Source organism: Leptidea sinapis, chromosome 25 (assembly GCF_905404315.1).
Source record: "Leptidea sinapis chromosome 25, ilLepSina1.1, whole genome shotgun sequence".
In the NCBI taxonomy this organism is placed as follows: domain Eukaryota; kingdom Metazoa; phylum Arthropoda; class Insecta; order Lepidoptera; family Pieridae; genus Leptidea; species Leptidea sinapis.
The window spans coordinates 6,570,219-6,595,188 of NC_066289.1; the positions used below are offsets into that span (position 1 = coordinate 6,570,219).

The following is a 24,970-nucleotide window of genomic DNA, read 5'->3' on the forward strand; positions in this document are numbered from 1 at the left end:
ATTTCTGCCGTGAAGCAGTAATGTGTAAACATTATTGTGTTTCGGTCTGAAGGGCGCCGTACTGGGCAAATGAGACTTAACATCTTGCCTCAAGGCTACGAACACAATATTTGTAGTGCTGCTCAGAATATTTAGGTTTTTCAAGAATCAGGAGTAGCTCTGCATTGTAATGGGCAAGTCGTATCGGTTACCATCAACTGAACGTCCTGCTCGTCTCGTTTCATAAAAAAAAATACCTACGTAGTTGCAGAAGCCTCAAGTGCACATGTTCACGTGTTTTGATAAATTACAGTTTATGAGGGTCTCGCATATGGGCTACAAAATACAGTGTTAGTACGTAGGGCTATCAGCTGTGTGTAGTTTGACCGGCTCGCCTTGATCTTGTTACTTATTTATTTTCTTTTTTGGCCATGAAATCTTAAACCTTCCGAAGTCCATGTGCGCGCTACCGCTACGACTATAACTTAGCCGCGCGTGGTTCGTGGGAACTAATGATGTTAAATGTCAGCGAGGTGAAGACTGCGACGGCTGACGTCACAAGGACGTGTCATGGCAGGTAGGCAGTGCGGAGCCGACGCCACCATTACCTCTTGAGCAGTGTGCCGCCGCGGACTGCACACCCAGGAGTCAGCACGATGATTCTTCAGAGCTGTGTGATAGTGTTAGTGTCTAACCTGCTACTTTGCTGCGCTGGCGCACGAAACGTTGTTAGCGGTATGTTATGTATAAATTTGTATATTATTAGCTATGTCATCAACACTTAATCTTTATTAATTACATTTTCAGATATTAATAAGATTATCATATACTTGTGTTGTATTTCGATAAATAATTAAAAACATTATAAGTGAAGCTGAATATTTAGCTTAAACACAAACCAATACTTTGTTTAGATTCAAATTCATAGTTTGGTGACAGTTTTACAATCGATTTATGGATTGTAAAACTGTGGTTTGGCCGAGCCATTAACAGCAAAATTGACAAGAAAAAACGATTAAATAAAATATGATTATTTATTCAAACAAAACAAATCTTATAACTATATTTACAATACTATGACTACATAAAATTAAAACTATCATTACGTGGAAGGATACCAAGAATACTGGCAGCATTTCCGCGTTGGATAGCTGGCTGATCCGTTGACCGAGATAGCTGCCATTGCGTCAACTTATTTTTATTAATATTATTTTCTTATTTTTGATAATTGACATTTCGTTTATCATGCCTACCTATGTACCTACTTTTACGGGTCTTCATCCGTTCACTTACCTTAAGCCCAGTTCTTCTAATTTCCTCATAGATGTCAACCATCTTATACGAAATAAGATCCACATATTCCGTTATACTTTTCGGAGTATCCAGTGGACAGGCTGAGAGTAAATCAGCTGGCAATCTCAATTCCCTTCCAAAATTGACGTACGCAGGAGTCACCGTAGTCGTCTCGTGTATTGCGGCTCTATATGACATGAGAAACAGTGGAATGTACTCATCATGTTAATATTATATTATTTGTAAAAGTATTCTCCTTTTTCCTAATGAAGTAGTAGTTTATTTCAAGAGGTACTTAAAACATGGAACAGCTCTTAGCTTTACAAGCTACAAGAAAGTTCGTTTTCAAACCCTTATAGAAAAAGTGCTTTGTTTAAATAAAAAAACAGAAATACATAAATAATAAAATCAGTTTTTTAAAATAAATAATATTATATTTTTAAGAATGAATAAATATCTATCAAGTTCACACATACTGCAAAGTATTTGAAACATTCAGAAATAAACTGCAATAATATGATCTATTATAATATCATGTTAAGAGAAAATGACGTTGACTGGTGTAGACATCGGTTACCGTAAGCGTTGCTACTTAACGTTCGTCAAGGCTAATAGTTTGTTCAACGACGCATTTAATGGATTGGTAACACTGAAAATGTGTAGAACTGGCCAGTTAGAAACATTGCTAATGAAAACTTTTTTTGAATTTCAATTTTAGAACTCTTTTGTAACCTAATGTAGTATATTGCATTCATTAGTCACTTAGACTTTCGTTGTGGGCTTACTCAACAACAAAGCTATCATAGGCTGCGATTTTTAATGAAGCCCCATCTCGTCCCTCTATTTACAATCGGTTTAACGAGTTTAAGCGTGGATGTAGCAATCTCAATGATGATCCGCGTGAGGGACGTCCTTTAACAGCGACTACTGAAGATAACATCAGCGCTGTGCGACGCGTGATAGAGGAAGATAAGAGAGTGACCTATCAGCAGATACGGGCAAGCCTAGGCATTGGTATGAGCCAAGTTCAAAAAATATTACACGAACATTAGGCGTCAGGAAGCTTTGTACCAGATGGATTCCCCATACTTTAACCGACGACCAGAAACACCTTCGCATGGACTGGTGTCGCCAAATGTTAGATATGTTCAACGGCGGTAACTCAAATGCTGTATTTGACATCGTCACAGGTGATGAAAGCAGAATATATTGCTACGAACCCGAAACCAAAAGAGAAACAGCTCAGTGGGTGTTTCCTTTCGAGGATCGGCCAACTAAGGTAAAGAGAGGAAGAAATTTCGCGACAGTTGTGCTAGAAGATTGAAGGACAGTTACTGCAGATTGGTATGTCAATCACTGTTTGCCTGTTGTCTTGGAAAAAATTCGACAGCAGCGCCCTCGAAGCAGGATCCTCCTTCACCGCGACAATGCTTCAGCGAACTCCGCAAAACGGACTGTTGAATATTTGACTACGGCAGGTGTCGAGATATGAGTCATCCGAAATACAGTCCTGACCTGGCGCCCTGAGACTTTTATTTATTCCCAAGAACTAAAGATTAAATTCGAGGTATTCGCTTTACGAGCCCTGAAGATGCGGTGAAAGCGTACGAAAATGCCATAGTAGAGACACCTAAGGAAGAATAAGCCCACTGCTTTTCGCAGTGGTTCGATCGAATGCGACGATGTGTAGAGTGGAACAAAGATTACTTCGAGAAACAATAAAAGTGTTGGCAACTTTCTACATTAAGCCATTTTTCATTTTCTAAACATTTTCAGTGTTACCTAGGTATAAACAGTAAATAAAGAAAGACCGAGGTGTGACCCAGGAATGCGGGAAGACACTTCAATAAATTTGGAGGTATAACCTTTTAGAGCCACGGCTTGACTACGGTTGGCCACATAAGAACACAAATATCGAACTAGATCGCTGTGTATACAGAATTCTAATAGCTTGTTAATAAGCCTCTCATGGCTTATTTTATCAAATGCATAAGAGAAGTCGACACCTGCGTCCTTCCGTCCGTCGTACACAGCGTCCACCTAATAACCAGCTTCCAGAGAAGTAAGAAGATAATCGGTAATCGTGAATAATGAATAATAATTTCGTTATATACCTACGATTACGTAGGATATAGCTTAGATTGGTAGATTGGCTTACAAAGGAGTTGTTCCAAAATAGGCCATCAAATCCATGTCTTTGTAAGCTTACCAGACATAGCATCAGATTACGCAAAAAAACTTCGACTACTATTTGTTTGATATTTATCCTGTACTTTGTCGTGTTCAAGTTCAATCATTGAATAATTGTTGTTGGCAATACAGCTGTTGTACAACAATATTATACATACAAAGAGGATGTAAATACTACGTAATAGTTATATAGATATGTCAATTGTCAGCCTCATACCGGTTAGACGTGACACGAAAAAATGTCATACACATGATTAACGCCATATTTAAATCACTGCAAATGTCGCCTTGATTTATTATTTATTACAATATTTCAAAAAAAAAGTAACACTGTTTATTTTAGTGGAATTTCGAGTGATTTATATTCAATTATAAGCTGGTCTTTCCAACGCCCGGCCTACAAATGACGTCTTTGCGTCTCGGCGTGACGTCTGGCATTCCACAACCACGCGTTTTGCGTGGAATCAATTACCGGCTGCTGTTTTCTCGAACCGATACGATATAATAAGAATAAATGTCTCTTTCCAAACTAACTCATTTCCAAACTTATGGCGTCATGCTATTATCCGTCCTGTGCCAAAAAAAGACAACCCCGATGACTTTAAAGACCTCCGACCCGTTAGTGTTCTTCCTTGTCCTTCTAAAATAATTGAAAAAATTGTTTATAAGCAATTAATATATTATTTAGAAACTTATAAAATTTTACCAGAACATCAATCCGGGTTCAGAAAGAAAAGAGGTACCATGACTGCACTCTTAGACGTAGTTGACAACATTCTAGCAGCTCAGGATGTGGGTAAAGTAACCATTTTAGTATTGCTTGATTAATCTCGTGCTTTTGACACCTTAAATTTAACTCTATTACTATCAAAATTAGCCTACTATGGACTCAGTGAAAATGCTATACAATGGTTTCATAGTTACCTCAGTCATAGAGCTCAGAAAGTTGTAACCGCAGAAGAAGATGGTAAAGTTCGCTATTCAGAGTGTAGTAACATGAAAAGAGGAGTTCCACAGGGCTCTATATTAGGCCCTCTTTTATTTATTTTGTATAGTGCGGACATATTGCAAAATATAAAGCACTGAAAGTATCAAATGTATGCAGATGACATTCAACTATTTTTATCTTTCAATCCTCACGACATAGTTGATGCAATCAATTTAATTAATTCAGATTTAAACGAAATTTACAAATGGTCAGAGAAAAACTCATTAATTCTCAACCCAGCTAAAACAAAATATATGATTTTCGGTACACAGAATGGTATAAATACAATTGAGCGATACAATCTTGATATAAAAATAAATAATTATAAAATTTAACGTGTGCATGAAGCAAGAAATTTAGGACTGATAATGGATGAAAGTCTGCGATTCGAAAAATATATAAACTTGAAAATTTCAATTTGTTTTTATCGTCTTAAAGTGTTTTATAAATTAAGACAATACTTAAATTTAGAAACACGCATACGTATGTGTGATGCTCTCGTCCTTTCTAAATTTAATTATATGGACACCGTTTATGGCCCACGACTACTGAGTAAAACTAAAAATGCCATACAGCGAGTGCAGAATGCGTGCGCTAGAGTTTGTTGAAATATTCCTCCCCGTAGTCACGTTACACCATATCTCAAAGAGGCAAAAGTACTCAAGATGGACGGAAGAAGGCATTTACACCTTGCTGTGTTACTCTTTGGCATGCTTGGAAAACACCAGCATACTTATATCAAAAGTTAGAATGGCTTGGACAGCATAAAGCTTTGAATATGGATACGAGGTCAGCTTTTCGTATATTAGCTATTCCTAGCCACTGCTGCGTTTCGGGGAAGTTTAAGATATCAAGCCACCAAGTGCTGGAATGATTTGCCACCTCCACTTCAACTAAGTAATACAATTCAAAATTTCAAAATAAAAACTAAAAATTACCTACTTAATGATATTTATAAACCTGTTTAACTGCTTGTACCTCTTTTAAATTTAATATTATAATATTAACATTTATAGTAACCATAATATATATTAAAACTTATTTATTATTAATAACCTCATTTTTTATGATTTTTCCGTCGTTAAGATTTAAATGATCTTCTTTTAACGTTCAATTTTTTTTTTATTTATATATGTATTTTTTTTAAGAGTTAAATTCAAAAATTAGATCTATACTGCATTTATTAATTTATATTCATAGACTTATATTCATAATTATAATTTAATAATTACTAGTCGCTGCTACTCCCAGACTCAATAATGTTGGGGCTACTGAAAACCAGTGCTACATTGGCACCACGCCATTGCAGCTTTTTACTGAGTTAGCTCCATTTGGTGACATTCACTGCCGCACAGTACCTTTTTCGTTTTAAGCTATAAATTATATTATTTAATTTGTTTCAAGAAATTATTACTTATTTTGGTTTGTATCATTTTAATAATTGTGTGGTGGTGGTTTTTGTTATCAATAAATTTTTATTCTATTCTATTCTATATAGGAGGAACCTTCAAGAAAAGAGCATACTCCCACCGTAAAGTCCGGCAACGCATCTTTTGACACCTGTTGTTGAGGATTTCCATGGGCGGTTGCCACACGACACGCCATTCCGTAAGCCTCTTACATAGAAAAAAAAACAAGAACGTGGCCCGGGGCCCCTAGTATTCTGAAAGAACTGCTTTAGGTGTTTTCCTACAAACCTATTTTTGGTATATATAAACACGGTTATGTTAGGTTCAATATCCTCAATTTTTTTTGAAAAGGAGGTTTGCAGCTTTCTGTTGTCTGACGTCCACTGCTGGACAAAGGCCTCCCCAATGATCGCCATGAAGATCGGTCCTGCGCTGCCCTCATCCAACCTATTTTGGCGATCTTGACCAAATCGTCCATCTTGTGGGGAGCCCTGCCAACACTTCGTCTTCTGGTACGTGGTCGAAATTCGAGGACCTTACTGCACCTACGGCTGTCCGTCGAGCTATGTGCCTTGTCTACTGCCACTTCAGTTTCGCAACCGGGCTATGTCAGTGACTTTGGTTCTCCTGCGGATCTCCTCATTTCTGATTCGATCTCGCTGGGAAACTCCCAGCATAGCCATTTGACCTTCCTCACAAGGTTAATTTCAAATCACAATCAATATCACTATCAATAACCAACAAAAAAAAATTAAATTTGAATGCAGCAACTTACAAACTAATTTGTTATTAAGTATTACAGCTATTATAAAATAATTATTCATAAAATAGAGTGACCGTTAAGTTTCTTGTATGTTCTTCTCACGAGTTCTACTGTACTGTTCAGTACATTTAAAGTACAGTAATTCAATAGTTTATATTAAATACTAGCTGACCCAGCAAACGTTGTATTGCCATCATAGTTAACAACTGTAGTTAATCTACCAACTATAGGTAACTAAAATTAAGTTTGGTTTTTAGCTCCTGAGAAAGAAAGATACAAAGATTCTAATAAGTTATTCATTTTAAACTATTCATTCAATTCGATTTCTGAACGACGGGGGACACATCAAAGGAATAACAATACTTTTGTTTTTATTTAATTCCGAACATTTTCATATTTATTCACCTTTTAAACCTTCTCTGGACTTCCACAAATAATTCAAGACCAAAATTAGCCAAATCGGTCCAGCCTCTATCGAGTTTTAGCGAGACTAACGAACAGCAATTCATTTATATATATATAGATGATAATAAAGTTTATTTGACTTGTCTAATATAGCGCCTTCTCAGTGATTATTTTGTGAGCAAATATAAAAAACTATGTATGCAAGTGTTATTGTGATTTTTATTTTTAAGTAATTTAATTATAAAATACTCATGTAGGTTCTTATTGTACCTTGACCTTATTAATTTGTACCTTATTTTTCTGAAATAAAAATACAGAAATATGTAACTTGTGACGAATTTAATTTGAAAACTTGGTTGTTTTGAAAAAATTATGAGTATGAAATTTGAAGTTGAAGTTGGTTCCTAAAATTTTCTGACGTTTCCGTCATTCGTTATTTTTTTTTTTTTGGTTTCATCGTTTGTTTCTTGGTTTCTTCGTTGTTAACCCTTTGCCTGTACTAATAATGATTAGGACAGGCAAAGGGTTCAAGCCCATACAGCCGTTTTCGTTATTTAATAATTAATTGTCAATGCCATCTTTGCAAAATTTTAAAAATAATTGTTCTTTCTAAAAACGTAGAATACGTGCTATTCTACGCACGAGAAATCATTTTAATAATTTTTGCTTCGTTAGGCTAAAGAAGTATGACTTCTTGCGTGCATACATAAGTACACACACATATTTTTTCTATGTAGACATATATTATGAAAAAATAGAAGGTTTAAGCAGGTATCTTTTCATGTGCATTTATATTTTTAATATCTTGAGGTAAAGCGAGAACAGATACCGTTGGAGTATGTCTGAATCAGTAATATTTTTTTATATCCTCATAAAAAATAAGTTCTTAGAAAAGATAAGCAATAAAACATTTTCTATTACATAAATTAATAATTATAATCATTGCAGTAAACAAGATTTTTTAATAGACAAGCTTAAAGATGATAAATTTTTAAGAGGAAACAGCTTTAAACAGAAATATATCAACCTGTTTTAAAACAACTTACATTAAACGTCTAAGCAAAACTTGTTTGTCAAAAAGCAATAAGAGGGCCATTTTAACAAAGGTCCAGTTAATAATAGAATCTAAGATTAAGGATTGGTCTCCGCTGCGCTCCAACTAGTTACCGCACTAACTAAGAACAATAGCTTTTTTATTACGGCAGCTATTAGATACTTTTGTGCGTGGCATCTTGACACACAATAGCATCTTTCAAATTTTGTAACTTAAGCTTCGTGTTATTTTTCATTGTTATTAATAAAATACAAAATAATTGCTGATGATGTGATCTCAGTGTCTTTCTTATTTCTTGTAGTATTATTCTACAAAGTTTTACTACGCAACCCGGCATTTTCGTGTCAATTATCAGCAAAGTTTAACAGAACATGTGGCACGTCAACGTCACATTTTGTTCGAGACTGGCTCGAGTACTCCTTGGGCGTTGTATTAGTTGCCGCACTTTGCGATTACGAATGCGGTATCTATTTGGCACGCAGCGGAGACCAAACCTCAATCTCAGAATAGAGTCATATAAAATGTTACCCAGAATATTATGACGGGCGTTATGTTTTATGAATTAATAAGGTTGGTTAACTGATGTTATAATTAATATATAAATAATATAATTAATAAACCACGCATAAACCTACACAGGTTTCTGTGGTGCATCTTAGTCTTAAGTTTTCACTGTACTATTTTTTTTAATATGTAGGTATACTAAAAAAAAAATAAGGCTTAAGATCGTTTTTTTTAAGGAAAAAGAGGTCAAATGAGCTGACATTCGGCTCACAATCGAGCAAATCACAATAGCGTTGCCGACCATAACGTATAATAAAATGTACTCTGGGTGCCGACCTTACAAAGCGTCGAATTCATAATTTATGAATGTTCATATGAATTCTAAAACGGAAAGCAAGTCATTAGAACATCGAGGGCGAATTACGAACCGGTCAAGGGTTCTAATTATATTAATTAATCTATTAAATCTTAGAAAAAAAGTAAGCAAGGTCTTACTTTATTACTTACTAGCTTAATCCCGCGACTTCTTGGGCGTACAAAAGTTACTTTGGGCAACAATTTTAATTTTTTAATATACTCAATTTGAAAATAAGACTAGAAACTGCTGTGGTTAATACATTTTATAAGCTACCAACTATAGGAATTTCATCCCCTTTTGTCGTCCCCACACAGGTCTAATTTTAAAAATGCTAGAAGAAATCTTTATTTATTTCTTATCAAGTTCCTAAATACAAATTTTCATGATGTTTTCTTCGATAATGACGAACTTTCATACAAATTTCCACCCCCTATTTCAACCCCGCCAAACCTTTTATCCACGATAAAAGGTAACTTATGTCCTTGCGTAAGCTCTTGTGTATCTCTAAACTAAATTTCATAAAAATCGTTTGAGTGGTATAGGCGTGACAGCGTAACAAACAAACTTACATTCACGTTTATAATATTAGTAAGGATATTAGTGGGAAAAAACTAACGTTTTTATATTCCCTAAACACACACACAGAAGTAAACATAATTTTCCTGCTTTACTTCAAGCAGGTTATGAAATTAAAAGTTTTTTGCTATTTTGCCTAACTTTACTAACATTTTAATGAGGTATTGTGAGGTTGTAATCTCTGGATCTAGAAAACAGATTTCGAAAATTCTGTTACCGATAGAAAGCCATATTATTTATTTTTGTCATTTGCTATATATTAACCCGAAATATGAAAAAAACTTTTTGTTAGCAGTCGGATTTACGGCGGAGAAAAACGGTCGGACGTTTACTTTCGAACGCTGCTTTAACGATGAGAGACATATAGGTACGATTGTTTTGCATTGGAAAACTAATTAAATGCGGGTGATGTCACGTGTAACAGCTAGTATAATATAAAATAATTGTTGAATGAAATGAAAATTTAAGTAAAGACTTAAAGAAAAAAAGCAAAAGAGAGTGAAAACACGCTGATAAGCATAACAGTGACGAGCTGCACGGACTTAATTTTGAGAAAATGGTGTCTATTAATGGTGTTATAAGTAATTAACAAATTTGTATAAAAAATATGGATCAGACTAGAATTTTTTTCATAGAATGATAATATGGCATTAAACATAATATTTTTGTAGAAAAAGAAAAAAGAATAAAGAAATAGAAAAAAGAATAAAGGTACTTAATATTATTTTGTTAAATTCTGATTCCACGATTTAATGACAGTATTTAATAGTTATATATATATATATATATATATATATATATATATATATATATATATATATATATATGTATGATAAAGTACACAAATGAATATAAATAAAAGATTTTTGTTACTGTACACAAAAAAATATGTTCTCAATGAAAGTCAACAATATAATTTTTATCTTTATTAATATGAAAATACTTATTAAGTAAAAATTAACATGAAAAGGGTTTTTTAGAAGTGGGAGAGTCACGCTGCAGTCTTATGACGTCAGCATAATCGGGTAAGACTCGTCCGTGTTAATTACCACATTCGCACAGAATACCGGCGTGACGTAGCGGCCTAGTGTCGCTATGTTTCGCATAGGTTAGTGTCGAGGACCGGAGCCCTTCCCCCCCCCCCCTTTCCAGAAAATATGACAGCGGTTCACAAAGAGTTTTACCTCCGGATCTACTAAGAGTCAGAGAAGCAATATATGATACACCTTGTTTGGCCTCTCGTTTACTTTTCTTTAGGGTTGTCGGTCCACTGCCCGATCCGGATCACCGAAATTTCACGCTTGTTCACAGCCCTGCTCTTTATGTTTCTGTCGTGAATGACATCATGTTTTACATCCCACTTGACAGATTTGCTTTTCTCAGGAAGATTCAGATGCCGCTGCTGACTCTGTAGTTGATTGGCAGAACGACGTGAGACTTGCACATTTTCTGTCAGGAATTCGTGCGTTCTAATTACTCGCTAAGACCGTTCAAGAAAATTCCAGCACTGCTCAGGGATGCTATCTCGTCTTATGGTCATGGTTGCAGAGTGCATCAGTACAAAATTTTCTCATATCATCGACATGTACGATTATTTCTTTCATTGCCAATCATGACATCACCAACACACGCTGCTATGCTATCAACACGCTGTAACTTGCGTTCTGTCCAAACTTCTTAACGCAATAAGAACTGTCCTTCAATCGTTTGTGGATCGATGACTTCTATAGTCTAAATTCCCTGCTCTAAAACCAAAATTGATTTACAGTTACAGAGTACTACAGAATGCCCCCACTGTACGCTATGGACAACTACGAGGAGTGCCTGGCACATGAGTCCGGCCAGTACTGTGTCTTCGCTGCGGAAATCATCCCCGAACCGGGCAATGACGTCATCGATTTGATAACGGTGAGAGGATAACGGGTGGCGGGTTGTCTAGGTCAGTTAGGATATCATCCTCACCATCTGGATGTGTGGCGGTCCTCCACAGTGCGGTTGACAAGGAGCTTTCTTCCACGTACTACAAAGCTGTGGAATGAACTTCCTTGTGCGGTGTTTCCGGGACGATACGACATGGGTACCTTCAAAAAAAGCGCGTATACCTTCCTTAAAGGCCGGCAACGCTCTGGTGTTGCAAGAGATTGTGGGTGGCGGTGTTCACTTAACAACAGGTGACCGGTACGCTCGCTTGTCCTCCTATTCCTTAAAAAAAAACCAAGATGGATGGTTAGGGGGCCGGCTGGTACTATGCTGGACGGGTGGTCTGGTGATCAACTGGTTGGAACTGGATGAACTCTGGGTAGGTGAGCATATAGTCGGGGGCAAGAGGGATGGTTAGGAAGCCGGTTGGTAATGTGTTGGCTGGAAGCTTGATGGTCGGGAAGTTGGATGGCTTGGAGGAAGTTGGTTGGTAATTCGGCTCTGTGGAAGTTATTTGGTGGTGGTCAGATGGTGGAGGGGCGATAGGCGAGATGGCTGTGTGATCAGGTAGCTGGTTGATGAAGGGGTCATGAATTCGGTGACTAGAAGGCCCGGTGGTCGAGCAGTTAGATGGTGATGAGGCTGGATGGTTTGGTGGCGTGGTGACCAGATAATCAGGTCACGTGTTTGTCTGATGGTAGTGAAGGAGTAGGATTAGCGAAATGACACGATAGTGGGTGATGAGGTAGCCAGATGGCGCACTCCAATATTATGCTTTCATCATCATCAGCTGGAAGACGTCCACTGCTGGACAAAGGCCTCCGCCAAAGATTTCCACAACGATCGGTCCTGCACTGCCCTAATCCAACGTATTCCGGTGATCTTGACCAGATCGTCGGTCCATCTTGTGGGTTGGTGCCTACCAACACTTCGTCTTCCGGTACGTGGTCGCCATTCGAGGAATTTACTGCCCCAACGGCCATCTGTCCGCCGACATTTTATGCTTTATCTTAATTTAATAATGACACAACTACCTTTTGAATTAATTTTTATTTTCAGGAATCTTCACGAAACAGAATGATACAATTTAACCACTCACGCATAGAACGAGGATTATGTGTGACGAGAACTTGCAAGAGACACATCAACGAGATGTCGGTTGTAGCGGTACTTGAGGCGTGCCTCAACCAAACAATACACCATGAATATGGAGTCCAGATAAAAGTTACGAACGTCTATTACTGTCATAGTTCGGACATAACTACCGAGGTGGAGGTGGACGTCGACGATTGGCTGTTTGGAGGCGCAGTATTCCTTATAATTCTATTAAATGCTTTTGGAACATTTTACGATTTCAATTTGCAATCAAAAACAAAAGCCATCGGTAAGATATTTTATTATTTTTCTATACATTTATAAGCTGACAAGTTCTAACAATACCGTGGGAGGCTCCTTTGCACAGAAGGCCGGCTAGATTATAGGCACCAAAACGGCGCCTTTTTCTGCCTTGAAGCACTAATGTGTAAACATTATTGTGTTTCGGTCTGAAGGGCGCCGTAGCTAGTGAAATTACTGGGTCAATGAGACTTAACTTCTTATATCTTAAGGTGACGAGCGCAATTGTAGTGCCGCTCAGAAATTTTAGGTTTTTCAAAAAGCCTGAGCGGCACTGCATTGGAATAGGCAGGGCGAATCAATAACAATCAGCTGAACATCCTGCTCGTCTTGTCCCTTATTTTCATATTTAAAAAAAAAAACAATGTGCACACGCAAACATGTGCCGTCGCAATCGTGTGCAAAACAACAGCCTTATAAATTAAAACCAATAAATTAGAAAATTATAGTTTGTTCTGTATTTTTTTTTATGGAAAAAGGAGGGCAAACGAGCATACCTGGTGTTAAGTGTGGTCACCTGGTTTAAGTTTAAGTGTTTTTTATGCTTTTTACACGAGTTTTATTAGCTTCACCTGTATGTATGTTTGTAACCGACTCATTTGGGCGCGATTTTGACCCACTTTAAACGGCCAGTTTTCGTACAAACTTCGTAGATTTAACGAGGTCCGATGACAATACATTAATTTGATAAAATTATTCCATTTTTCAATTTGCAAAATAATATTTTTGCTATCCAAATGACTTGAGTTTTATTTAGTGTTAATTCCGCCAATATTTGTCTTTAAACAATTCGACACGTGTTTCGCCTCTACACGAGGCATCCTCAAGACATCTCGCCAAAATCTGGCAAGAGACAAGACGCAACAAAATATTTTTTCTAATTTATATAATTTTCATCTATAGTTTTTAGTTCGGTTTTCTATAAAAAGCGTTCAGGCAACTAAAGTCACAACTACTTCATCACTACATATTATAAAACAATATCCACCGTCGCGTCTGTCTGTCTGTCTATCTTCACGTTATTTCTCCAATCAATAGCGTGGATCTTGAGGAAAGTCTTAAGTATTTCATTTGTTAAGTTTTTGTTTTCATTTTTTTACTAACGATATTTGTTGGACATGTCGAAAAGAATAAGCCGTCTGGGAGCTTTGAGCGAAAACGCTGTTCTTAAAACCCTTTGAGACATAACAAAATAATGTATGGTGGAATTGTGTATCTTATATAGGGCTATAGAAGTCTGGGAAGGCATATGTCTATCTCTTAAAGATAACATTCTATATCCATTTTAATATTTTCAAAATTGGCAATTATATAGCGGTAATGTAAAAGCCGTTTGCAGAAATACAATATTAATCCTTATCATTAACTATTGGGAGGACAGCGTCTAAAAAAAAAATTACTGAAGTAGGCGTTATTTTGCGGAAATCCATTATTAGTTTCGCCTCTACACGAGCCATCCTCAGGACGTGTTGTCTCGCCAAAATCAGGTCCTTCAGTCTTGTGCCATTTATATATATTTGAATCATTTATTCTGATAATGTTTTTTAGGTAATCCTTACATACTCAGTTTCTCGATTTTCCAAAGTTGGAACAGGCTGACAGTAAGCGAACATAAGGACAGCAGATTTACCAAGTTTAAAGCAGTGCATGCAATAAGGTTATATGCATTTATTTATAGGATCATTTAGAACAATGGCATAACGGGAAAGGAGAAAATAATTCTAAAGAAAAGGAGAGAACGCTTGTTCACCTGTATACAGCTTGGTGAGGGTCGGTGACAGTTGGTGATGGTTTTTTGTGGTTCTTTGGGGCTGCTTGAAGAATACCTTCTTGCTACCGCTCGGCTGTGGTACCAACGTGAGTGATACTTTATTCAAAGTCAAAGTCAAAAAAACTTTATTAGGTTTAAACTAAGCGCTTTTGAATCGGCATTATAAATGCTTCTTCTAAATTACTGAATCTACCAAAAGCTACCAAAACCTTCGGAAAAAGTAGAGCTCGTAAGAAGAACAAACAAGAAACTCAACGGCCACTCTTTTCAATCAAATAGAGTATTTTACAATTAAATATACATAACAAATTAGTTTATAAGGTACTGCATCCAATTCAAAATTCAAATTCAAAATAGGATTCAAAAACACTCATTGAACGTCAAAACTACCACCCATTCAAAAGCCTCAGACCTGAGAAGAAGGGGAGCAAGAAACTCAGCGGGCTTTTTTTATATTTAAAAATAATGATAACAATGTGATATCGTACAATAAATATTTATAATTAATGAGCCTGAAGGTGTTCGCTGTATTCCCAGTCCGTGGTGTCATTAAGAAAATCGTTTATGCTATTAGTAACCTTTCCCACACAAACGTTTTTTAACAATTCTTTTAAATTTCGTAACACATTTGTTTTGTACATTTTCTGGGATCATTTTGTAGAAGCATTGCATCGCCAAACAAAAGACTTACTAACACGACCCAACCGAGTAGTAGGCATAACAAGTCCTCTAATATATGAATCGTGTTTAAATAATATCGAATATTTCATAAAAAGTAATAAAGAATAAACTGTATAAATATAAGTTATCGTATATTGGATGCATCAACCTTTAGAGCTTGAATTCATTGTTTATGTAAGGATGCTTTGTAAGCATGATGGTCGTGATTACTGTCACAATTCTTAATCGTATCTAACAAATACAATTAACTATAACTATAACATTATACTTAATAATGACGCTATGTCGTGATGTTCACAGAACAATTGCAATATTCTTCACGGTGCTACAACACGCTCTCTGGCTGACGGGCTGTGCCTTCATCGACAACACGAGAGACTTCGAACTGGTGAGCTCTCCCACCACAGCCAGCTGCCCATACTCAGGCCCGATATCCACCAAAGCGGAGAGGATACGAGAGGAGATAAGCGGTGATCAGTCAGGTTATTTCCACCAAAGCGGGGAGGAGATGTGAGCTGTGTATAGCGGAGATATGAGCTGTGAGAGCTCGAAATTAGTCATGTCGTTACAAAAGTTATATTTTAAATTAACTACTTAAGTAAGGGGAAATAGAGGTTTAAGAAACACAATTAATTCTTCAATAATTAAACTATCGAGGGAAACTTAGATTCTGGAAAGAAATCATATTAAATACACACGAGCGCAGGCGTCATCCGGTAGCCCGCCTACATATCCACTCTGCCGCGTCGCTTGATCGCTCAACACGATACAAAATTCTGTACAACAATGAGATATCTCCTCTCCTCTCTGCTTGATCCGTTTCCACCGAAGCTAAGCGGAGAGATGTGGAAATAACGAAATCTGACTGGTTATCAAAATACATCTCCTCTCTCTCCTCTCCGCTTTGGTGGATACCGGGCCTCATCGCTCACTCTTACACGAGGACAAAGGAAATTCAACTACGCTGCGCGTGTCCAATACGCGCAGTGTAGTTAGCGCTAGTTCGCGTGCTAAGCGATAATTTAGTCTGAGGTTTTGCATAAGAAATTATCATCTGCAGTAGTAATTACTCACATAAGACATTAAATCTTGAGTCTCAAGGTGTGAAGCTAAGTAAATACAATAAAAACTAAATACATGCTGACCTTCAGGATAACATAAAAGAGAACTGTTAAATAGACTTTAATATGATATACATATATATCTGTGATATCTATAATATACCAGCTGACCCAGCAAAACGTGTTTTTAAAAAAATAGATGACGATCGATTCTCAGACCTACCAAATATATCGTACTAAATTTATTGTATTCGATTGCCATCTTGCAACCCTATTGCGGATCTATGGATGTAACAGAATAATGTAAAAATGACGATTAAAAAACAGAGGTTCATCGTAGAGGGGTGAAAATTTGAAGATATGTGGATTTTTTACTGCTGAATGATAATAAAATAAAAATAAAACAAATTGTTAAAAAAATAAAACAAATGTATTTAGGGGTGGGTCGGTCACCCTTATCATTTAGGGGTATGAAAAATAGATGATGGCCGATTCTAAGACCTACCCCGTATGCACACAAAATTTCATACAAATCGATTCGGCAGTTTTGGAGGAGTTTGGTAACAAACACCGGGACACAAGAATTTTATATATTAGAAGACTAGCTGACCCGACAGACGTTCTGTCAATAAACGGTTCGAGAGATATGGTAAATGCGTGGGTGAGTGCGTGGGATCGTGACACGACAAACTATATATGTACAAATTCCTTGAGCTTCAACGAATCTATTACAAAAGGTTTCATTGAGATCGGTCGAATAGTTTTATAGATTATATGTTAGATGACATATACCATTTTTTCATAGAAGGTGACAAACGAGCAACATTCGGGTCATCTGATGGTATATGATCGCTGCGGCCCATACCTACTATCTTGAACAAGAAAAAAATTATGTACCAAAATTTATGACCGATGCGGGACTCGAACCCGTGACCTCCCACGTTCCGTCATATAAAAATAACAAATTGTTTAGATTTGGAAAGGCGACATCTGAAGTCAATTTCCTAATATTCAAATATTGGGGTTGAGTAGGTTATCAACTGTAAAATAGATCCTGTGGATAGAGCCACAACCTGAGAGTTGAACAAGACAAACCGAGATTTACGAACCATGCGTCACTCGAACGGTTGGCTCAGTTGGTTAGAGCGCTGGGACAAAACATCGCCATAATCGCCAAGCATCGTTCATAAACTTTGGTTACAAAATTTAATTTGTATAAAGTATTGCGTCAGAATGCGTCTTAAGAATTTATAATGAATTTTGATTGCTTAGCTCGACCACTTAATAATGCTAGTTGAATTGTTTCAGACATTTGATAGACCGTTTTTCCAAACTTTATACAGCGGTATGGCCTTCATACAATTACACTTCGTAATATCTGGATGTCTGCTAATGTACACCCTCAAAGTAGAAGCGGAACAACAGGCCGTGTCGTGGATGATGTTCCCGTCCGCGGTGGTCTCCCGGCTGGGCAGGTGAGATGATCCAGCAGCTTCAGTGCTTCTACTATCTGTTGTCTACCAGCTAGACTGTTGAGGTGTCCCAGGAGCAGCAGTGCTTAGTGTTTTACCAGAAAAGAGAGGCTCCTTTCCACAGGATGCCGGCTTGATTATGGATACCACAACGGGCCTTTTTCTGCCGTGAAGCAATAATGTGCAATCATTATTGTGTTTCGGTGTGAAGGGCGCCGTAGTTTGTGAAATTACTGGGCAAATGAGACTTAACATCTTGGAGCCTCTCTTTGCACAGGAAGCCGGCTAGATTATGTGTATAACAACGACGCCTTTTTCTACCTTGAAGCAGGAATGTGCAAGCATTATTGGTGTCTGATGGGCGCCGTAGTTAGTGAAATTACTGGGCAAATGAGACTTAACATCTTATGTTTCAAGGTGACGAGCGCAATTGTAACGCCGGTCAGAATTTTTGGATTTTTCAACAATTCTGAGCAGCGCTGCATAGTAATGGGCAGGGTGTATCAATTACCATCAGCTGAACGTCCTGCCCGAGTCTTCCTTTATTGTTATAAAAAAAGTATGAAACTACAATTTTGTACTGATATGGATATTGTTAAATATATCCAAAAGGTACACGACGTAGATGCGGTTAGGTAGGTTACTACTGACACATGATATAACAACTTGAAGTGTGATGGCGCTATCCTTTCCAGAATACTGCCGGCGGTTATAATGCTGGTCTGGTTCACGGGCACTTGGTTCCGGCACGTGGGCGGCGGGCCGCTTTGGCCCTACCACGTGGGGCGCGTGATCAGCGACTGTCGCCGCTACTGGTGGTCGCACCTGTTCTTCTTCAACAACTACTTATCGGCAAATAAAGCTTGTGCTGTTCAAACCTGGTGAGTTTCAACAGAACTACAATGTCGAGGTATGGGAAGTTCCATATGTCACTAGATTTTTCAGATACACCAAAATCAGAAGTGCCTTACGGCACACTACGCCCTGACCAAGTTCTGACCCTTATTTGGTTTATATGATAGTTTATTTTGTATGGTCTTATAGCTTGTTTCAATAGCTTTCTTATACATTCACTCAAATCATCAAAGTTGTAAGCAATCTATTAATAAATGTAAAATAATACGAGTATTTTATTGGCTTAGATATTCTGTCCAACTGGTTCTGCACTGAACATCTGGATGTGTGCCGTTCCTTCACAGTGCGGTTTTCAAGGATCTTTCTTCCAGTACAACCAAGTTGTGGAATGAGCGTCTTTGTGCGGTGCTTCCGGGTAGATATGGCATGGGTACCTTAAAAAAAAAGGGCGTACACCTTCCTTAAAGGCCGGCAACACTCCTTTCCTTCCACATCTGGTGTTGCAAGAAAATATGGGCGGCGGTGATCATTTAACAGCCAGATAACCCGCTTGCTTGTCCTCCTTTCATAAAAAAAAAAAACACTATTGTGGCTTACTACTACTTTCGAAGACACAGAAGACTACGATTACATTGGGCGCATCTATACACAATGTTAAAAAAACACTGTACGATAATTGACATGGATATGAAGAATGCGGAGAACTACCACTAAAATAAAATAAAAAATCAAAACCCCTTAGATTAAATGCTACAGTAAAAAGAACATTTCATAATTTTTATTTTACAATTGATATTCATTAATGTCGTTATTCGCCAAGATCAAAATAACTTTACCAATAAATTAGGTTGTTTAGTTCATTGTGCAGTTAATAGTCCAATCAATAGCTTGAATTATCACTATGAAAAGGTTTGGACCTAGATGTGAACCCTGAGGGATACTCTGAGGAACCTGACTATTTAAGTCAAATCAAATCGATATCCATTTAAGACTTTCAAGTTTCGATAAGATAGATATGATTTAAATAATTCAGGATATTGTTTTATATATCCCAACTAGCATATAGACTCAGCTCTGCGGCATATGCCGTTAGGAAGATTAGAGAGTACACGAATGATGCGACAGCTAGATTAGAGTACTTCACAGCATCATAACATGTACGGTATTTCAGTGTGGGGTCATGCTGCTGACATTGATATAGTGTTTGCTAAAAGAGAGCTGTTCGTGCTACATATCAGCTTGATTATAGACAGTCTCTCAAAGAAAATTTTAAAGAAATAAATATTATGACTGTTATGAACTGTCAGTACATTTATGATAACTTAATATACGTTCACAAAAATCGTCACCTTTTTGCTCTTAATAGTGATTTCCATTATTTATCACACTAGAGATAAGGGATTGCTTGTAACTAATTCTAGTAGGCTTCATAAGATACATAATAGCTGTAAGGGTAAATGTTTTAATAAGGTCCCAGCCATTGTCACTGAAGAAACCATAAATTCAAATGTCTTATTAAAAAAATGGCTCTGTAGTAAATCCTATTACTCCACTGAATATTTAAGTGATCAGACAGCCTGGGACTAGATAATGATTTTATAGCAATAGCAATGACAGTACAATATTGCATATTTTTATTAAAAAGAGCGCAAAAAAATAATGCAAACATAGTTTCTTGCGCCGCTTCTTCTCTCTCAGAGCGCCATTTGTTTCTGAATCGTTAGTTGTATCTAGTATATTAGATATGACATCAAAAAGAATTCTAAAGGAATCAATTTTGAGAAAATAAATGCCTTTTATGCCTTTTATATACGCCGTAGATATAAGACTCGCGGAAGCTAGCCTTATGAGATTGAATGGGATAACATTTACACTTTACAACATATTTATACTACCTCTGCTGATGCAACACAAGTAAAAAAACAAGAAAATAAATAAATCATAAGATATTACAGTAAAAATAATACATATAAGATAAAACTTTATTACCAACAATAGTTGGCGAAAACAGGATGACGCATGGACAAGCCATCGCTCCCCTCACCGTAAGAGAAGAGATACTATGACCTGCGCCATGACACTGCCACAAATATTCTTGTAAGTATCATTATTATTTATGTGGGTTTTTCCTCGCAGGCACGTCACGGCTGAAATACAAATGTTCGTGGTCGCCTTACTGGTCTACTTGAGCACGCGGCGGTGCGGCCGGACTGTGGCCTTTGTTGGTATGCTGGTGGTGGGGCTGGTAGCCCCCGCACTGCACGTGTGGCTGCAGGACCTAGATGGCATCCTCCTGCTCTCTCCGGAGTGAGTAGCAGCTGTTGAGATTCCAGAAAAAGACGATATACAAATGCTTAACAATTTAGATGACGGGGCGAGGTCCTGGAGATCTTCGTAGTTGTCCATTGTCGTGGGCGTTGAACGCGACAGCAAGTAAAACACAGTCTTACAAACACACGGTATAATAATCAGTAAGAAACGTTTCACTTAACGCAAACAACCGGTGTTCCCGACATTCACGAGCGACACAACCGCCATCGAGCGAGATTCTTCCCTGAATGCCTGAGGAAGTGAGGAGTGAGGGCTTGGTGACTGGCGAGTGGCGACCGCACTCGCACCTCCAATTACACCCGAGTTAAGACGAATGGAAATGAATGAAAAGCAAGGGAACTTGGCAGTTATAGTCTTAGTTAATTGCTATGTATTGCAAATTGAAATAAGCAACAAATATATTGTCTACCAAAATAAGTATGGTATTTGGTAGAATTGTTTAAGGAGTCACCCTTGCACCCAACTACCCTTGATAGTTACTTATGCAACTGTTGTGTAATAAGGGGTATTAAAACACGAACGTGGGTTAACACGTGGCGAAGCCGAGTGTGATAATAGTATCACATGAGTGTTTTAATACCTAATTACCAACAGTTGAATACAAGACTTCATCTACACCCATAATGTGAATCCTCTAAAAGATTCTGAAACAGTTAGCTTACTGTGCTATTAAAACAGCCAGTCCTAGTAGCAACCTAATATCATCCATTACTGATTTAATACAAATAAAACTTAAATCAAAACTTGAATCACTCATTTTTTTTAAGAAAACAATAAAAATATCAAAAAAAAAATGTCGGGGATTCGAATAACTTACTTTTTATCACAGCGCGCGACGTTCTGGTAGTGTGAAACGCGCTCAAACGAAAATGTTCTTTTTTGGAAATGCTTGTGGTGTCTGTTGAAACTCTTAGGGCATGAAGGGATCGATTAAATCAAAGGAGTGTTGTTATGAAATTCAGTACAACATTACAACACTCGTTTGGATGATGTAATGGTTATTAGGACATTGGGTGTTTTAATATTGGCAATAAGCTAACGGTTTCAGAATCTTTAATAGAGTATTTAAAGCATGGGTGTAAAATGTAGATAAAATTACAAAGAACACCAAGAATCTTATTATAACGTGGTAGAAATTTGTATTTTACCAATAGAGTTCAGGTTCGGTTATTTGGGTTGTTTAATGGTTTATACCTAAGTATCATAACGAGTTCAAGTAACTGTGTGAAAACAAATAAACGCATATTAAATACTTTTTGTGTCTTGTTTATCACGTTCCAGATTATTTCGCACGTTAGACAGCCCCGATTTCCGCATCTTACATCTGTACACCCACAATTACCTGGTGCCGTTTGTAACGGGCATATTCCTCGGGGAATACATCTACTACGCTCCTCCCGCTGCCCACAAACTTCGCAAGAGCAAGGTACAGATGACTGCAAATCTTTCTCACTGCAATACGCCCTGCAAATTACAATGTAGTGCCGCTCGGGATTCTTGAAACTCCCAAAAATTCTAACAATTGCGCTCGTCACCTTGACACATAAAATGTTAGGTCTCATTTGCCCAGAATTTTCACTAGCTAAGGCGCCGTTCAGACCGAAACACAATAAAAATTCTGTTAATTATTCATTTATTTGTATATGTATATATCTATTAACTGACCCCACAAACTTTATTTTGGCATATAAAGTAAAAAAAAAATATTTTAAAAAAACCGATATGCACACAAAATTTCATACAAATTGGCGCAGCCGTTTCGGAGGAAGTTGGTAACAAACACCGGGACACGAGAATTTTTTATATTATATAATCAATATATATCTAATTAATAATTGTTACGACCTAGCCGTCTACTATAATATTATTTTTTACCTTATGTTTTGAGTACTATCATTTATTTATTAATTATTTTTTACATAAATATTGTATTTAATAATGAAGCACTTGTGGCTGTAATCGCGACGGCCGCCTTATTGAAGGTAGCTACTGAAAATCAGTGTTGGGTGATACCCAACTAATATGCTGAGTAGCAAACCTTTTTGGGACAAAACACTGCAAACACCACCTTATTATGTTGATATAGAATAAGCCTTACTTTAGTTTTTTCTTTAGTCCTTAATGTATGTTAGATTTAATTAGATTAGACATATTATAGTAATTTTTACATAAGTTTTTTCATATTATTTGTTATTATATTTTGTAAATGTTCACGTGTATTTGTAGTGTTTGTTCCAAATAAAGACATACTTACTTGCCTAATACTTAGGTACACATTACTGTATCACGGCAGAAATTGGCGCCGATACCGATAATCTAGCCGGCATCCTAGGCAAAGGATAATCCCACTTTTTATCGCTATTTCTCTTTTACTATACAGTAAGCTCTATTATAAATTATATATTCAAAATAAATAGGTAAAAATGATCTGGACACGACTTTTAGTTTCCAGAAGTATTAAGTTTTATTAGCTAGGTCTGCGGAGCGGGATTGCTGATCTCTGTGACGTTACTACTACTCCTGCCGTTATCCCACGCCGCTCATAAGCCGTAAAGCTACATATAGCTTATCTTCCTTGATCAAATGGTCTCACATCCATTTTATAAATGGTGCTGCAGCCTTAATATAATAGTTGTAAGTCTTGAGTATATTGTCTCATGTTCCTAAATTACCCTGTTAAACTTATCCAAGTGACGCCCTCTAAGCAGTGCCGGCCAGTCCACAGCAACCGGGAGAAGTATAAACGTCCGAGATTGTTCTATCATTATTATGTAATCTTTTTTAATATTTTATTTCAACAATAGCAATTTCTTTTCAGATTTTATCAGCATTGACGTGGATGTCACCACCAATTTTGGTATTGATATTTAACTTGTCTGGCAAATACTTTTTCGAGGGCACAGAGAGCACTTCCCTGCTAATACGACTCCTGTTCGCAAGTACACAGCGACCTCTGCTTGCAGTAGTTTTCGGATTTCTGCTGCTCAGTCTTGTTTTTAAACTAAATGGCAAGTAATCATATTATTTGAAATAGGTTATCACGTATAATATTATATAAAACACGTGTATCTTACCACAGTTAAGTAAGTTTTAAACCCTTTTTTCTGCTACTACATCTACTACTTACTCTGTGAACGTATATTTCCTTCATATTGACTCGCTTCTTGTATTTATTTCACAAAATAATACTGTCTTGGGTGTTTGCTGCCGATATACGTACCTGGTGGTGTCAGCATTGAGCACACTGCCGGTGCCAGCTGCACTACAACCACTTCCAATGATGAGGCGATTTTAGTACCCTGCGGAACTCCCATTAAAATATTTGATCCAAAAGACCACTTTCCTTTTACCTATATCTTTTATAGCCGATAGTTTCAGAAATCATAATGTTGAAGGTTTAAGGTTATCTTTCATTCCGTAACGGTCAAGTTTTCGGGCTCATGTGTCGTGTCCAACATAATCAAAAGCCTTGGCTAAATCCTGGAGGGTCTTCTCAGTTCACAAATATATTATAAATTAAAGTCAACATCACATTCAATATTCTGTTGATGATCGCCCCTGTGTAAAACCAAGCTGTTTGGTGTGTAGTAAATTATTATTATGGAAATGATTATGTGACTGTGTTAAAAAAATCCTGTACTAAATCTTTTTTATCACTTGATAACTCACTATTTAGTAAGTACAAATACTTAAATATCGATCAGGAAAACAATATTTATTAAAAGTAATAACGTACCCAATTATAAAAGTTTGGACATCCCTCCCTGCGGCCATTTTCATTTTTCCCCGCCCATGGGCGTGTACCCATTTCATTTATGTTATTACCTGGGGCGCGCTAGAGGCCGGAGGACGGTGTGTAAACAACGAAAATTTAGTATTATTAAATACTTAATTAATTATTATATCCAATTGCTCGGGGTACATGTCAGACATAGCTAGCTGATAGACTTTCACGATAAACTCAT

General features: G+C 37.1%; 1 protein-coding gene across 1 annotated transcript; it reads left to right on the top strand.

The window, feature by feature from the left end:
• The first annotated feature begins 599 nt into the window (after positions 1 to 599).
• On the top strand, positions 600 to 23,466 carry LOC126971989 (nose resistant to fluoxetine protein 6-like). The gene is made up of 10 exons (XM_050818514.1): positions 600 to 714; positions 11,288 to 11,427; positions 12,499 to 12,823; positions 14,383 to 14,491; positions 15,587 to 15,674; positions 17,656 to 17,822; positions 18,515 to 18,700; positions 20,811 to 20,981; positions 22,287 to 22,483; positions 23,423 to 23,466. Exons 1-10 carry the CDS (start codon positions 636 to 638, stop codon positions 23,464 to 23,466), a joined length of 1,506 nt encoding a protein of 501 aa, XP_050674471.1. The 5' UTR covers positions 600 to 635.
• Positions 23,467 to 24,970: the final 1,504 nt, after the last annotated feature.

What these genes read in the sequence shown, in the direction of transcription:
- LOC126971989 (XM_050818514.1), top strand. Translation starts at nt 636, where the DNA reads ATGATTCTTCAGAGCTGTGTGATAGTGTTAGTGTCTAACCTGCTACTT. An exon ending in ATCAAAAACAAAAGCCATCG is followed by an intron (nt 12,824 to 14,382) that starts GTAAGATATTTT and finishes AATGTTTTTTAG; the next exon opens with GTAATCCTTACATACTCAGT. An exon ending in GCTTGTGCTGTTCAAACCTG is followed by an intron (nt 18,701 to 20,810) that starts GTGAGTTTCAAC and finishes TTTTCCTCGCAG; the next exon opens with GCACGTCACGGCTGAAATAC.